Below are 16,097 nucleotides of genomic sequence, written 5' to 3' on the forward strand. Positions count from 1 at the left end.
TGCTTTGTGAGTCTACCTTGCCTTCTTGTCAAAGTTCCATTCCTTCAGGCATGTTCATATTTGGGCGGAAATGAGCTGCTCGCTGAGCAGATTAATGATATACTGCACTGGACTTTTATTCAATTATATAAATCTTTAGGTTGAATTAAAACTCCCTCACTCTTTTTCATTTCGATGTCAAGAGGCGAATAAAGTGTTTTGAGGCGCGCTCTCGAAGTTCTCTCTGACGCGCGCTGATGATCTGATAGCATTAAGCTTAGCCCACTAAGCCCAGTTCATTCACTATGGTACCAAACAGAGATCAAGTTAGAAGCGACCAAACACCTCCACGTTTCCCCTATTTAAATACAGTTACACGAATAGTTGAACCATCAAGTATGGTGACATAAACGTGGTGCTTTTCTAAGCATTCTAAAAAGGTAAACTATAATGTATGGCGGAATAGCACTTCTGAGAGTACTTCGACTCGGCGCAGTAAAAAGTCCCGGCTGAAACATCCTCCCTCTCATCTCCCCCTCACTCTCTCATTTCTGTCAATAGGGAGGAGGGTGAATGTTTCAGCCGGGACTTTGTAGTTTTTACTTCACTTTTTAGTTCACTTATAAGTGCACGCACTGAGACAAGAGAGGTATGTATCAGCTTGTTTTAGTTAAGGGAATAACAGTTTAACATGAAAAAGCGGTGCAGTATCCCTTTGAGACAATCAGTGTCAAAAAGGAAGACGAAATGGTAAACAGGCTTTAATAAAACAGCAGATGCTTTTTTGTAGTGTATATATTGAATTTAAAAAACAGATACATGAACACACTCAAGGTATTTATCTATATACAATATATTATACTACTTAAATATGGAAGCCAATTTGACCACATAAGGAATAAATCATTTAAGTATAAATATCGAATAAATATCAAGACAAGTCTTACATGAAGTAAAAATAAAATATATATAAAGTAAAAATAATGAGATAACCATGACATGAAAAGATAAATGATGATAATTATAAGATAAAAAGTTGAAATTGACAAACTAAGTCAAAACTATATAATATAAACTTGAAATTATGATAAACTACGACAAAACAAAATGATATCGTTATGAGAATAAAAGTCTAAATGGACAAACTACGAGATAAAAATAAAAATATGCCAAAAGTCAACATTACAATTTTTTTACATTTTGTTATATATATATATATATATATATATATATATATATATATATATATATATATATATATATATATATATATATATATATATAGTAAAATATGAAAGCCAATTCCAAAATGATGCCTTAAACAAGTCATAATCATGTCACAAACTCAAAATGAGAAAAACTAAAACGCATGAGAAATACTGATTTTGTGATTTTCCTTAGTTGTCAGTTATAATCATCAAAATGAAAAGAAATTAACATTTAAAATACAGTGCCTTGTGAAAGTATTCGGCCCCCTTGAACTTTGCGACCTTTTGCCACATTTCAGGCTTCAAACATAAAGATATGAAACTGTAATTTTTTTGTGAAGAATCATCAACAAGTGGGACACGATCATCAAGTGGAATGAAATTTATTGGATATTTCAAACTTTTTTAACAAATCAAAAACTAAAAAATTGGGCGTGCAAAATTATTCGGCCCCCTTAAGTTAATACTTTGTTGTGCCACCTTTTGCTGCGATTACAGCTGTAAGACGCTTGGGGTATGTCTCTATCAGTTTTGCACATCAAGAGACTGACATTTTTGCCCATTCCTCCTTGCAGAACAGCTCGAGCTCAGTGAGGTTGGATGGAGAGCGTTTGTCAACAGCAGTTTTCAGTTCTTTCCACAGATTCTCGATTGGATTCAGGTCTGGACTTTGACTTTTGCCATTCTAACACCTGGATATGTTTATTGTTGAACCATTCTATTGTAGATTTTGCTTTATGTTTTGGATCATTGTCTTGTTGGAAGACAAATCTCCATCCCAGTCTCAGGTCTTTTGCAGACTCCATCAGGTTTTCTTCCAGAATGGTCCTGTATTTGGCTCCATCCATCTTCCCATCAATTTTAACCATCTTCCCTGTCCCTGCTGAAGAAAAGCAGGCCCAAACCATGATGCTGCCACCACCATGTCTGACAGTGGGGATGGTGTGTTCAGAGTGATGAGCTGTGTCGCTTTTACGCCAAACATAACGTTTTGCATTGTTGCCAAAAATTTCAATTTTGGTTTCATCTGACCAGAGCACCTTCTTCCACATGTTTGGTGTGTCAAAAAAGGACACTTTTTATGGATATCTTTAAGAAGTGGCTTTCTTCTTGCCACTCTTCCATAAAGGCCAGATTTGTGCAGTATACGACTGATTGTTGTCCTATGGACAGAGTCTCCACCTCAGCCGAGATCTCTGCAGTTCATCCGGAGTGATCATGGGCCTCTTGGCTGCATCTCTGATCAGTCTTCTCCTTGTATGAGCTGAAAGTTTAGAGGGATGGCCAGGTCTTGGTAGATTTGCAGTGGCCTGATACTCCTTCCATTTCAATATTATCACTTACACAGTGCTCCTTGGGATGTTTAAAGCTTGGAAAATCTTTTTGTATCCAAATCCGGCTTTAAACTTCTCCACAACAGTATCTCGGACCTGCCTGGTGTGTTCCTTGTTCTTCATGATGCTCTCTGCGCTTTAAACGGACCTCTGAGACTATCACAGTGCAGGTGCATTTATACGGAGACTTGATGACACACAGGTGGATTCTATTTATCATCATTAGTCATTTAGGTCAACATTAGATCATTAAGAGATCCTCACTGAACTTCTGGAGAGAGTTTGCTGCACTGAAAGTAAAGGGGCCGAATAATTTTGCATGCCCAATTTTTTAGTTTTTGATTTGTTAAAAAAGTTTGAAATATCCTAAAATTTCATTCCACTTGATGATTGTGTCCCACTTGTTGATTCTTCACAAAAAATTAGTTTTATATCTTTATGTTTGAAGCCTGAAATGTGGCAAAAGGTCGCAAAGTTCAAGGGGGCCGCATACTTTCGCAAGGCACTGTATATCAGTCTGTGTGTAATGAATGAATATAATATACAAGTTTCACTTTTTGAATGGAGTTAGTGAAATAAATCAACTTCTTGATAATATTCTAATTATATGACCAGCACCTGTGTATGTGTGTGTATATATGTATGTATGTATGTATGTATGTATGTATTTATAGATTATCATACGTATATATATATATATATATATATATATATATATATATATACACACATATATATATACACATATATATGAGGTATATATACGTGTATATATATATGAGGTTAAAACTTTGAAATTAGGACATCAATTATGAGATTCAATTTTGACAAAAGAAAAAAAAAAGAAAGAAAAAAGAGAATCATGGCATTTAAAAGGCATAGTTATAACAAAAAAAAATCAACATTTATTAGATAGATTAGGGTCAAAATTATGGTAAAATGTCCAAAGTATTTATTATTTAAAATTTGCATTTACTCATCTCATGATTTTTGTGTCCTGAGACAGCTGTGACTTAATGTGCATTTCAATTTTTAATCATATTTATGAAAGTATCTAGTTTGTGACATAATTATTATGAGATGAGTTGTCTTATGATTTACCAAGGCATGGTCTTCTTATGTGGCTGAAATGGGCATGCATAAGTATACCTTATCTGACTATGTGTATACAGCATATAAAGTAGATTAAATTGTCATTTTAATATGAATACCAATTTAACAGTAAATTAACAGCAGTCTTTACTATTACACTGACCGATATTTGTTGCTCAACGCATTATAAGTTAATATTCACTATTTACTAAAGGCTTTTAACGGTACTATGGGGGAAAAAAACGTGTCCACTACAATGTTGAGAAATCATTTATTGAAAATGTTTTTTTTTTTTCTTATTGCTGGAGCATCAAGTAATGTATGACACAGAGCCTAAATGTCTGCCTTTAAAATGATCATAAGAAGAAGTTCCGACTTCAGATCCAACACTCTCGCTCTTCTTTTAGTAAGCATTAACACGTATGAAATGCATTGTATTTGTAAGAATTACATCAGGCTGACCTTAAAAGAAAATCAAGACAAACAATGTATGAATCACTTTTTTTTAGTGAAGTACAATTACATACAAGTGTGTTACAGAGTGTTACACCATCCATCTGTGTTGGCATTTTAAAAGTGCTAAAATATCACTTCCATATTTACAACAAATAAGATTTTGTTCTGATTAGTCCATACATTACAGAAAAATACTGTCACGGTACATTTTTCTCTTTCATCAGAAATTGTTTGTGAAAGATAAACATCTGAATAAGAAATGTTCTCTAATTTGTTAGTGCAAGGACACCTTTTTACAAAAATAAAAATAAAAAGTTTAAATGACAACCTGACTGTTTTAGTGAACTTACACTCGTGAAGCACGATTTGCTTCAAATATATATTCTCAAGTGTGAAATGTTATATGCGATAAGTGCATACATGAACCAGTGTTAACAGGATAAAATAAAACATTAGCTAAGAAAGACAAACTCCCTCGCTGACCTTCAGACACGCAGGGCTTTGCATTCTCCCACAGAGATGACTGAGTGATACAGTTTTTCGAGTTTTAGAACGTTTCAGTCGTTTGTCTAATTTGATCTATCATTGTTTCAAATCCCCCTGATAATTATTATTTAGGCCCAAATGTTTATCTTGGAATCTTAGACAATATTTATATTTTAAATCATTCCTGTTTTGTTGAGTACCATATATTTGATACATCAGGCTTTTATGGCTCACGTAGTACGATACAGTGAGAATATGGAGCTCATACAAATAAAAAAACACCTACATTTATTCAGAGCCCAAACTGAGCAGAAATATGCAATTTGGTACGGTTACTGATATTATGTGGCAAAAAAGATGAAATTCTGATAGCTTGTAATGTAAATCATTGAAATCTTTACAATAGTACTGTAGTTCAGACTACTTGTCAGTAGAATCAGTTGTCATTCTATATCTATCAATAGTTTTAAAGGGGTCCTATTTTGATGTCCCCAGAGTCTGTATATGAAGGTTTAGCTCAAAATACCCCACATATTATTTTTTAATAGCATGTTAAAATTGTCACTATTTGAAGGTGAGCAAAGGTGCACCGTTTTTGTGTGTCCCTTTAAATGCAAATGAGCTTCTGCCCTCCGGGCCCCTTTCAAGAAGAGAGCGGAGCTTGTGTTAGTAGCTCGGATTACCTCACGCTGTCACACACTGAAAATGTCAAAAACTGTTCAGACTTTTCTGTTTAAACCCGAGTCAGACAATGATGGAGAGACTTAAGAAGAAGTAATGACGTGGAATGCAACAGAACGTTTCTGAATGGTTAGTTGATTAATTTATGTAGCTGATGTGTAGCTGACTATCTTCAAGTCCTCGATTAGCATGTTCCGTCATGATAATCTATAAATTGCTCGTGTTGGAACTGCTGGAAGACGCACAGAGCCAGAGAATATCTGCTGCATGTCGATAGAACGGGTATAGTTTATTTGAATTATGGTTATACCATATGTTGTCGTCATGCTTTATGACATTCTGTTGCTTGTGTTACGTGTTGTACTGCAATAAATGTGAAAAGGTGGATGCGACAGCTCGAGCAGACTCTCAAATGAGCTCTCTACCTCTTCTACTCTACCTGTTCCCGGGGACAGGGTTTATGTAAATGTCAGGGTTAGTGATGTCACTAACCTGAGAAGAAGAAGAAGCTTGTGTAGTCCCTGCCAGCAGTTTGTCGTAGTCCTTAAAAAGTTATTTCTTTAAAAAACGATATCTCCTTTTGCTTTGAACTTTGATCGTCGTAACTTTGCAGATGATGTTTATGCTTAAACAGCAACATTACACACTAACTAAAGTTAAAAAAATGAAATCATAATCAACCACCCCTTTAAAACAAACAATTCCTCATTCATCAAAAGCCTGATGGATCATATTTGATACATTTTAACATGATTTTGCTTAAAAAATGATGTATGTATAATCAAGTAAACGTAAATTGCCATAAAAAGTAACTAGTTAACACATATGGCATGTTATTATTAAGTATAAATTATTATTATAAGTGAGTCAATTGAAACAGGTAGGTTCTCTTTATCAGAACATATGTCACATTATTACATTACTGATAACTGAAGTGATTAATTACAATAATTCTTTACTTTGTAAGGAAAACATGCTTGTACATATGCATTAAAGTGTAACTCAATATAATGTCACTATGCAAAAATAAAAGAATTTGCTAATGTGACTTCAGGGACCATGAGCCGCAGTGCTCACTGGTTTACGGTGCATTGTGGGAATTAAGCGTTCCGTGCACTTGGACATTTGTGACTCCCTGGCCAGCATTCTGACTCTTATATTTTGAAATATGTGTTTTGAGTCTTTTTGTTTTGTTTTTACAACACTGCAAATTATGGAACATTTTCTGTTGGACCTCTGTGGACAAACATTTGGTTGCACTTTATTTCACAGTACTTACAGTACACTTACCTAAGAAAGTACTGTTAATATAAGGTAACTACATGGGTTAAGGTTAGGTTTAGGAGTAGATAAGAGTTATTACCAAGGTATTGTAATAACTATAACAAGTACGTAGTATGTACATGGAGAACAGGACTGTAAAATAAAGTGCTACCAAACATTTTCTCACATGTATTACACACAAAACACTCTAGAAAAAACAGCACTATTTACAGATGGTAAAATGTTATGGTGCACACACACACATACACACGACCCAGTGCACTTGGCATCTTGTGTTTATGAATCGTCAAGCTGGCGTAGGCCTGTTTACAAAGAAAAAGTAATGTACATGTTTGGAAAATGCGGCTAGTTCACATTTACATTTTCTACCAAATCAAACATTTTTATTTAGGTTTGGTATTAAAGGTTAGTTCACCCAAAAATTATTTCATTAATTAATCACCCTCATGTCGTTGGACACGTGTAAGACCTTCATTCATCTTCAGAACACAAATGAAGATATTTTTGTTGAAAGCTAATGGCTGAGAAAGGCTTCAGAAAGGCCTCCATTGGCATTCAGTATATTTCCACTCACAAGACCCATAAAGGCACTAAAGACGGCATTACAAAGTCCATCTCACTACAGTGGCTGTACAATAATTTTACAATGCGACAAAAATAGTTAGTGTGCGTACAAAAATCAAAATAACGACTTTATCCACCAAGTTATTAATATGAACTCGACGCATGTGCAAGAATATGACGCAGCTCCACCGTTTGCTGCTATCGCGTGAGTTCACGTCCGAGACCTACACGGAAGACAATAACTTGGCGGATAAAGTCATTATTTTATTTTTTCTTTGCGCACAAAAACTATTCTCGACGCTTCATCAAATTATTGTAGAGCCACTGTAGTGAGATGGACTTTTTATCAATGTCTTTAGTGCCTTTATGGGTCTTGTGAGTGGAAATATACTGAATGCCAGAGGTCTTTCTGAAGCCTCTCTCAGCCATCAGCAAAAAATCTTCATCTGTGTTCCGAAGATGAACGAAGGTCTTACACGTGTCCAACGACATGAGGGTGAGTAATTAATGAAATAATTTTTGGGTGAACTAACCCTTTAAAGTCAGCATGAAGCGGAAGATGCAATGGTCCTTTCTTCCCTATTGTGACATAATATTCGAGTGGCTTCTGGTATAAGAAAATATTGGTGGATATTAGTGACAGGTTGCCCCGCCCTTGCGCCAGTAAGCGCATCATCAGAGAAGAGAAGAGATGTCTCTGCAAGAGGGAAGGAAGTAATTTTGAGGGCATATGAATTTAAAACAAATTATGATGTTCACAGATAAATGATTTATAAAAAGTACTGCAATATTATATAATATAAGATGTCATAGTGACTTTATATCAGAATGTTTACTTTCATAACATTTATCTTGGTTTCATGCTGACTTTAAGGATTCTGCATTATGGAAGTGTATGAATGCATTAATTACCTGCGAGTGTCTGAACGACTAGCTGCCACTTCATGTGAACAAACTGTACAAGAGAAAGATATAAGATAAAAAAGATAAACGACATGGAGCATAAACAGAAGCATAAAACCAATGGTGTAAGGCCTCATTAGGAGTTGGCATTCCTCCAGTGACTTTTCCAATAAGACCAAAGTAGAGCTTTATTTTTTGTGTGCCAACTTGACAAATGGGGCCTTGCATTAGAGAAATCACCATTGCAATCTACAGTGTGACAGAATGATTTTCAGCTAAAGAGCTATGTGGGATGGATGGAAGGGTTGCAGCAAGGCCAGCTGGCATATCAGGGTTATAATGAGGGATGAGGCTTGACACCGCACAGTCCGAGGAGCTAAACAGGACTAAAGGTGGGAGAGAGAATCTGACGGAGCAAAAAGGACGGGGTTAACATGACGATGATTGTGGAATGGGGCACGGTTACACATTTATTGCTCTCATCCTGCAGTAGGAGATCTCTGTGGGACTGGAATTGTGAGGATGTGGGTTACTATGCAACTGCATGAAAGGGTCTTCCAATAAAGCCATACTTATTAAGAATTAAAGAATACTTGTTGTATGTAAGATAACTTTTTTGTAGAATATATGGTGTAGTACATGTAATTTTTTTTTGAAGAACAGAAGATTAATTCAAAAAGTTAAAAAATGTTTCCAATTGAATGCCGTATATGTGGCTAGTATCCCTAAGTACAAAATCCTAAATATTTATATCAATGTTGTTTTTCTAATTAAATTATTAAATAAATGTCAACAAAAATGTCAACAGTCATGGTTGATGTTTATAATAATCGGATACCGCAGCAATTTAATTCAAAATCATTCATTTGCTCGGCCCATATCAGCACGGACAGATTTTCTAACCTGGGACAATATCAAGCAAGCTTCGCTCAGTGTCTAAAACTGAAGAAAGGGGCAATTCCAACTATATTCCTGCAAGTAGTAAGTCATTTTATCCACTTATTGACTATCTAAACAATTTCTGGTTAAACTGAAAGTTTCTTAGAGAGACTGCATTGTCTAGATAATGCAAGATGCTAGTACAGTAACAATAGGAAACTCCAAGTACCATACAAAACTAAATAATATTAAACTGTCATTAGACATACTATTTTGTATTACAAAATACAACCGTAGATACTACAGATCGTTCACTCGATCCTTCCAGCTAACGTAACCTTTCCTGTTTGTCTGGGGAAAAAAAGCAGAGCGTCCGAGTGTTTTCAGTAATTAAATCCCCCAATCAGAACTTTTCTGTGAAAAGAACAGGTATACGATCCGGTGTTTTAACTAAACATGTGCAATCTGGCAACCATATGCATGCACTCTTGCTCTCTCGCACTGAAATAAGCCAATCAGAGCAGAGCTCAACATTAATATTCATGACTCTTCCAAATAAGGCAGAAACAGCATTACATCCTTTATTTATAGGGTTGTAAATGGACCTGTAAAACTGTATCTGGACAATTTTTGCCCTTAAATAAGCCACATACCCTCTATGTAGATATCAGAGAACAATCTCATTCTAGGGCACCTTTAAAGTGACTTACACCGATCCCTCAAACAGAAACATATCAGAGAGTCTCACCCAGGTGTGATGCATGTGAAAGTCTAACTTGTTTGATGTTAGTGAATGAATCTCTGATGAATGATGACTGTCATGGGAGTACCAACATTCACAAGCCCCCAAATAAGGAAAAAAAGTGAAGATAGACTAGGAGACACATAGACAACACAAGCAGGCATTTTTCAAACCCACCAGACGAACCCACACATGTGCGCCTCCCTCAGGAGTACGCCGAGGCTTTCTTGCTGATGTGGGACTGGGGGCGGCGGACGATGTAAGAGGGAGGCGGCACCCTGATGAAGGCATGGGGGAGGAGAAGTGAAGTTGTGAGGTGAGTCGGTGTGATTATGACAGTGTGGGAGATAGAGGGGACGGAGGACAGTGATGGACGTGTGTGTGTGTGTGTGTGTGTGTGTGCGTGTGCGTGTGCGCGTGCGTGTGTGTGTCGTGAGTTCAAATAGGAGGAATATCACATTTCATTACCTAAGAGAGAGAAACTCTGGCCTCTAAAGCCAAATCTACAATACAGGCCAATAAAGATTTTTTAATATTTCTGAAAGAAGTCTCTAATGCACACTAAGGCTGCATTTATATGATAAACAATACAGTAATATTGTGAAATATTATTAACATTTTTAAAAGAACAGTTTTCTATTGTGAAATATTTTAAAGGGGTGATGAATTGAGAAATCAACTTTTCTTTGATTCAGTATGGACACATTAAATTCATCAAAAGTCACAGTAAAGACATTTATAAAGTTATAAAATATTTCTACTTCAAATGAATGCTTTTCTTTTGAACTTTCTATTCTTCAAAGAAGAAAAAAAAGATTTTTACTAAAAAATGTAAGCACTAAGCAGCATTAACTTTAATAACTAATAACATAAACAATAATAACTGTGTAGCAAATCAGAATATTAGAATGATTTCTGAAGGATCATGTGACACTGAAGACTGGAGGAATGATGCCGATAATAAAGCTTTGATCACTGGAATAAATTACATTTTAAAATATATTCAAATACAAAATGATACTATTGTAATAATATTACTTTTTTACTGTATTTTTTAATCAAATAAAAGCAGCCTTGGTGAGCAAAAGAGACTTATTTCAAAAACATAAAAACTAAATTATTCCAAACATATAACCAACAGTGTAAATATTTATTATTAATAATAATATTAGGTAATGTAGCAGTATTTTTTCATTCAAAAGGGCTGAGCAAGTTTTCTTTTTTTATTTCTGTTTTGTCCACATGGTGGCAGTTCTTAAAGCAAAACTGTGAACTGTGAAACGGTTGTTTTGAGGATTTGAGAGACTCCAGTAACATGCCATTAACCGTATTAAAGCAGTAAGTTACTGATGTGCATTATGAATCCAGAAATCAAAGCAGTGGGGTGAAAGAGAAAAGCTGCTTGCTGTAGCAGTGTGCAAATCTAGAGCAGCGAGAGAGAATGTGTCGTAAGTTTGCATCTTACCAGCTGGCTCTCACGGCTTCAATATCGCTGACTAAATTCTGTGCAAGGCATATTCCAAATATCTGCAGAAAATCGAGAGAGAGAAACGGTATGAAGTAGAAACAGCAAAGACAGTCAGCAATCGCAGATGAAGGCGTTCTCACCTGCAGAAGCGCGATTCCAATGAAGATCCCAGCCACTATCGTCAGGTTGTCCTGTAGCCATTTCTCAAACTGCGGCACGCAGCCTTTGACATGAATGTATGTCTTCTGTTCTGCATCCTAATGAGTAAAGAGGAACACATGAAATCAGGATCAAGATTTTCTATCTTTGCACAGGAACAGTCTGAAGTTAGGACACACTTGAGTTTGTTTCTCATGTCATCTTGATCTAAAGGATTATGCTTATGTTGTGGTGACATTGTTTCAAAGTTTGCAATAGAGTATGTTTTACAATAAAATACTGTTTCAATATATAAGTCTATAGGTTTTATGTTATTGACTTATTAAAGTTAAATTAATGCAAATAACTTAAATATGTGTGCATATTCAGGGCTCGACATTATACCTTGTCAAGTAAATCGGTCAATGTCAGAGTAAAAAATGTTATTCATCAAATAATATTTTTAGTTGTGTAAATATACTGAAGCAAAATTATCATCCGTGTTCTATCTTAAATCTGCAACAACAACAAAAATATTTCCCTCAGGCATGATTCCAATTTAAACCTTATCAGATACATGCGTCATCTTAAATATAAAATTCTTACATTTGATCACTAAATTATAATAATAAGACACTATAGGGCTGCTGTTACCAATCACACTGAATCATTTACAATGCAAAATGACAACTACAATAAATATTGTTTTGAGATTAATGTTAGACATTTTTTTAATATACAGATAAGAAATGTTGGGGGTGGGGAAATGCAATGATACTTTTAAACATGAAACTAAACCGCCAGTATGTGGCAGTAAGTCACTTAATGAGTGATGAGTGATTGGGCCATGTTTTAACAATTGAAATCTAATATAATTCGTATATACTTAAGATAATCATTAACTGACAGTTTGGGGAGACCATTGGGGATGATGAAATTCACGCCACGCGCACTGTACACTGACCCTCGCGTATGTGTAAAACATTAACTATAATTTGGCCTAGAGAATGCGCAATAGTTCTGCTGTGATCTTTGCTTGCAACTATTTTCGTTTGTGAAACAGAACAAAACAGTCAATACTGTGTCTAAAATGTAAGTGACTTTATATTAACTACTTGTGTATTGAACTATAAAATCGATGTAACATTAGTCGTGATAATATTTGGCAAAGTGGCTCCCTTGGTCGTGTTATGTTGCTTAACAATATCATGTGTTATAAAAAAACAAACAAAAAACGAACGATTTGAATATGACTATATTCACCTGTATATATATTTACCTGTTCTTCTTTGACATTTTTATTCTGTCACCCTCATTTGATTTCTGAGAGTCTCAAGACTGAGGCCCGCGCTGCCTTTCTCGCGTTTCGATGCATTTCTATTTATTTTTTCCCTTTGAAGGCAAGCTACCTGTACAGTCGAGGAAGTAAAATGTTCTTTCATTGCCTCTTCAAAAAATCCACTTGTTGCTGGCAAGCGTTAATGTCAAGCCCTGATATTTCTGTTTTTCTTTACTATGCCTAAGTACAGTATTTTGAATTACTTTACCATTGATTGTGTATTAAATGAACAACAGGTTCATTCTTTTGTATTCATACATACTGTACAATATAGGTCAGCCAAACTGGCCTTAACTGAAGTGAAGAGCAGAGCCTGACACCTTCATTTTGCCTCAAACTGGAGTGTGTGAAAAGTAAGACTGAGAGTGAGTAAGACTCACCGATTTTGCCCGAACGTCATACCCACACTGTGTGTTGATAACATCCTCCTGCAAAACAAGTCATTTATGTGGAATTAATGGAGAACTGTGGTAACATTTCAACGTCAAGGAAGTATGCGGACAGTCAGAAGAATTCCAGTGTGGGTGGAGTGAAGAGATAAGACTGTATTAGATCATCTTTTTATAAAACTTCCTCTGAACAAACTAGCCAACAGGAAGTGCTTGTCGCCCTTCAAATCTCATTTCCCTTTAAATAGTTGTTCCTGTTTGAAAACAATTCTGCTTTTTTTTTTGTCCAGTGATTTCATTTGAACATTCCTGAAATGAACAAACTATTTTAGTAAAGATACAGTAGTTAATTACTCACTATTCACTATTAACTTACTGTGAAGGAAACACTTACTACATTACCGCCTGCAGTTTTCCTTCATGCTGAAATAATGAATAGCTGCATTAATAGAAGGGCTCATTAATGAATCATTTAATGTCAATGGTGATTATTTGTTATAAGTTAATAGCTCATAACAGGCCATAATTCCATCCTCTTTGTCATAGATGCTGAGCTTCCAGAGCCTGTTATTGTCTTCGAAATGTTATTTTTACTCTGTTCACGTAGACCACGTCCTGTTGTATACTCCCCTTTTATTTTGCTCCGTCATGTATTGTTTGTACTTTCCGCTCACGCTTTTAGTCTCTCTTAAATCAGGAAAATAGTGGCATGCAAATCGTGCTTAGAAAAGAACTGAATTAAATTCCCAAAAAGAATGAAAAGAATCCCAGTTGCATCATGTTTAAAGTCTCCTATTATGCTTGGATATTAGCTTTTGTGCAGTGTTATATAACTATTTGTGAATGTAAAAGACTGTTAAGTTTCAAAGATGAAAGTGGACAATAATGAGTTATTAGGGATGTGGAGTGATAAAGCGGTGCTAACTCCACATCTAAATGTGTGAAACACCCTAAAAGCGTGCAACGGCCTTTCGCCAGGGTAAAGCGCAGTGTGAAACACCCTTTTGTCTCCTGTCAGAAACTGCCTGAAACGAGTCAGCAGTCTTACTTTCAGCACAAACCTACTTAGGTTTGTAACCAGTTTTTCAAAATGCCAGCCCATTGGCTGCATGTGAATAAGAGACTGGAAGAGTTTGGTTCCTATTGTCGACATGTTCAGAAGACACTGTTTTCTTTGCTGCGGGAGCAAATTTGCTTTGCATGTGCTTTAAAAGAATAACGACTAAGGCTCAAATTGTTTTGGTAAAACCGGTTCCATTGTTACCTTGTATCACTGTGTATCAAGCACAGAGGAAGATCCAGAGCTGAAATTCAAATAAGGTAATGGGTGTTTGGTTTCCGACACATGCTGGTTTCTCCCAAGGTTTTTTCTCAATTCTGTAAACTGATGGAGCTTGGGTTTCTTGCCACTGTCGCCTCTGGATTGCTTAGTCATTCAACAATATTATTAAACTGACTGTACTGATACTGTTGTATGAGAACTGAACTGTGCTGGGTGAAGAACTGCTTTATAGATGAAATTAACAAATTTAATAATTGATGATCTTTACAATAGAACTGAATCAACAGTGAACTGACTTCAGTTGAACAATAGTTGAAATAAATAAATAAATTGTATAATTGTAAATAAATAAAGACGACGACATATGGAATCCTTTTATGCTATTTTTGAAGGAAACTAACCCTAATAGTCTGTTTTCTGTGTAAAATGGCTTAACATGCATCAGGTGTTATGATAACAATGTACCAATTTTAAAGGGGTGATGAATTGAGAAATCAACTTTGATTCAAGTTGATTCAACATGAATCTCTTACCGCTGGGTCTTTGGTGCAACAAGAAAAGGGCACGCCACATTTTTCTCGACTGGGGTTGCTGTCTGTGCAATTGAAGTAGATGTTGAGGTTCCAGTCATCTGCTCCAAACGCCCCACAACAATCCCACTAAAGAAACAAAAATAGTTCATGAAATTACATTGCAATCTGGAATGCCCTTTCATCATAATATTGAGATAAAATTGCAATCATTTGTAATATTAGACACAACTATATTAGGCAGTACAGTGAAAGTACAGATGTATTGAATGCATTTGACTTAATCTGTTTAATACACATCAATGTCACAGATGTGGCATAAGGAAGCTGCTCCTTAAAGAAAGCAAGCCATGATCCCCCCATGTTCTCCCATTATATTAGTATTTGATGTTGACATGCAGTGCTTTGCTGTGTCTGTCTTCTTTATCATGCAAGGTCAGCAAGGAAATAACATGACAGCATCTGCCTGACTCTATCTAATTAAATCTGTCCTGAGAAAAGTCATGTGCTGGAAACGGATCTGCAGTACAAAGCATAAAGCAAACAACATTTTAAGCTCCAGTTGTGCAGTGTGGGACTGTGGGACTTTTTTTGTCTCTCAGGAAACAAGTGTGACCTACTACTTATATATCATTACCACTTTAACAGGAAACTGACCTTAGTAACATTTTATAATCTATGATAAATGTCACTCTGTTAACTGAGTATGAGTCAAGTATTTGTCAATTGGCACAGCCCTCTGTTACATTTGAATGAGTTACTTTGTATTAAATATACATGAATATTACCTAGTGTGAGTGACATCATACATATTTTTTTCATCAGAAACATTTTTGAGACACAAACCAAAAGAATATTGACTAAAATAATATGCAATGGTTTCACCTTTAAAGCTACACTGTGTAACTTTTTTTAGTTTATTCTTAGCTAAAATCACTTAGTTCTTTCAAAAATATATGTGCTCATTAATGTATATTTACTTCTTTCAAGTAATAATGCATTCTCGTAATTTTATAATATACCATTGAAAATACATAAGTGTTGAGGGTTCGGATGGCGGTCGCCACATTGCTCCTCCATCTTGAAAATACATTTGCCAAAGAGGGACATACCCGTAAATTCAAGCTTCGCTTTTCGCGTTTTTACACTCGATGGCACTGTGTCGAATGTGAAGAGGAGGATTGCTTGAGGCTGCTATATGATGATGGAGGATCACTCTTAAGACCCTTTCACATTGCACGTCGGACCCGCAATATTCCCGGAACATTGCCGGGTCGCCTTCTGTGTGAAAGCAACCACGTCCCGGCATTGATTACCGAATTCGACCCGGGTCGGGGACCTAG

At 35.8% G+C, this 16,097-nt stretch overlaps 1 protein-coding gene across 4 annotated transcripts in view; it reads right to left on the reverse strand.

Annotated features, from left to right (window-relative positions):
* Nucleotides 1–3,870: 3,870 nt before the first annotated feature.
* Nucleotides 3,871–16,097, reverse strand: part of tspan5a (tetraspanin 5a) — a 32,239-nt gene continuing 20,012 nt past the window's right edge. The window contains exons 5-11 of one of the 4 annotated variants that reach the window (XM_067419261.1): nucleotides 14,758–14,883; nucleotides 12,934–12,981; nucleotides 11,217–11,333; nucleotides 11,074–11,135; nucleotides 9,786–9,886; nucleotides 7,997–8,039; nucleotides 3,871–6,822 (exon numbers count right to left, since the gene is read on the reverse strand). In XM_067419261.1, the coding sequence (XP_067275362.1) occupies nucleotides 9,814–9,886; nucleotides 11,074–11,135; nucleotides 11,217–11,333; nucleotides 12,934–12,981; nucleotides 14,758–14,883 (426 nt within the window). In that variant the 3' untranslated portion in view covers nucleotides 3,871–6,822; nucleotides 7,997–8,039; nucleotides 9,786–9,813. Of the gene's footprint in view, nucleotides 7,782–7,996; nucleotides 8,040–9,785; nucleotides 9,887–11,073; nucleotides 11,136–11,216; nucleotides 11,334–12,933; nucleotides 12,982–14,757; nucleotides 14,884–16,097 lie in introns of all 4 variants that reach the window. The other 3 variants (XM_067419174.1, XM_067419344.1, XM_067419415.1) reach the window with 3 other exon arrangements.

Source organism: Pseudorasbora parva, chromosome 1 (genome assembly GCF_024679245.1).
Source record: "Pseudorasbora parva isolate DD20220531a chromosome 1, ASM2467924v1, whole genome shotgun sequence".
In the NCBI taxonomy this organism is placed as follows: Eukaryota; Metazoa; Chordata; class Actinopteri; order Cypriniformes; family Gobionidae; genus Pseudorasbora; species Pseudorasbora parva.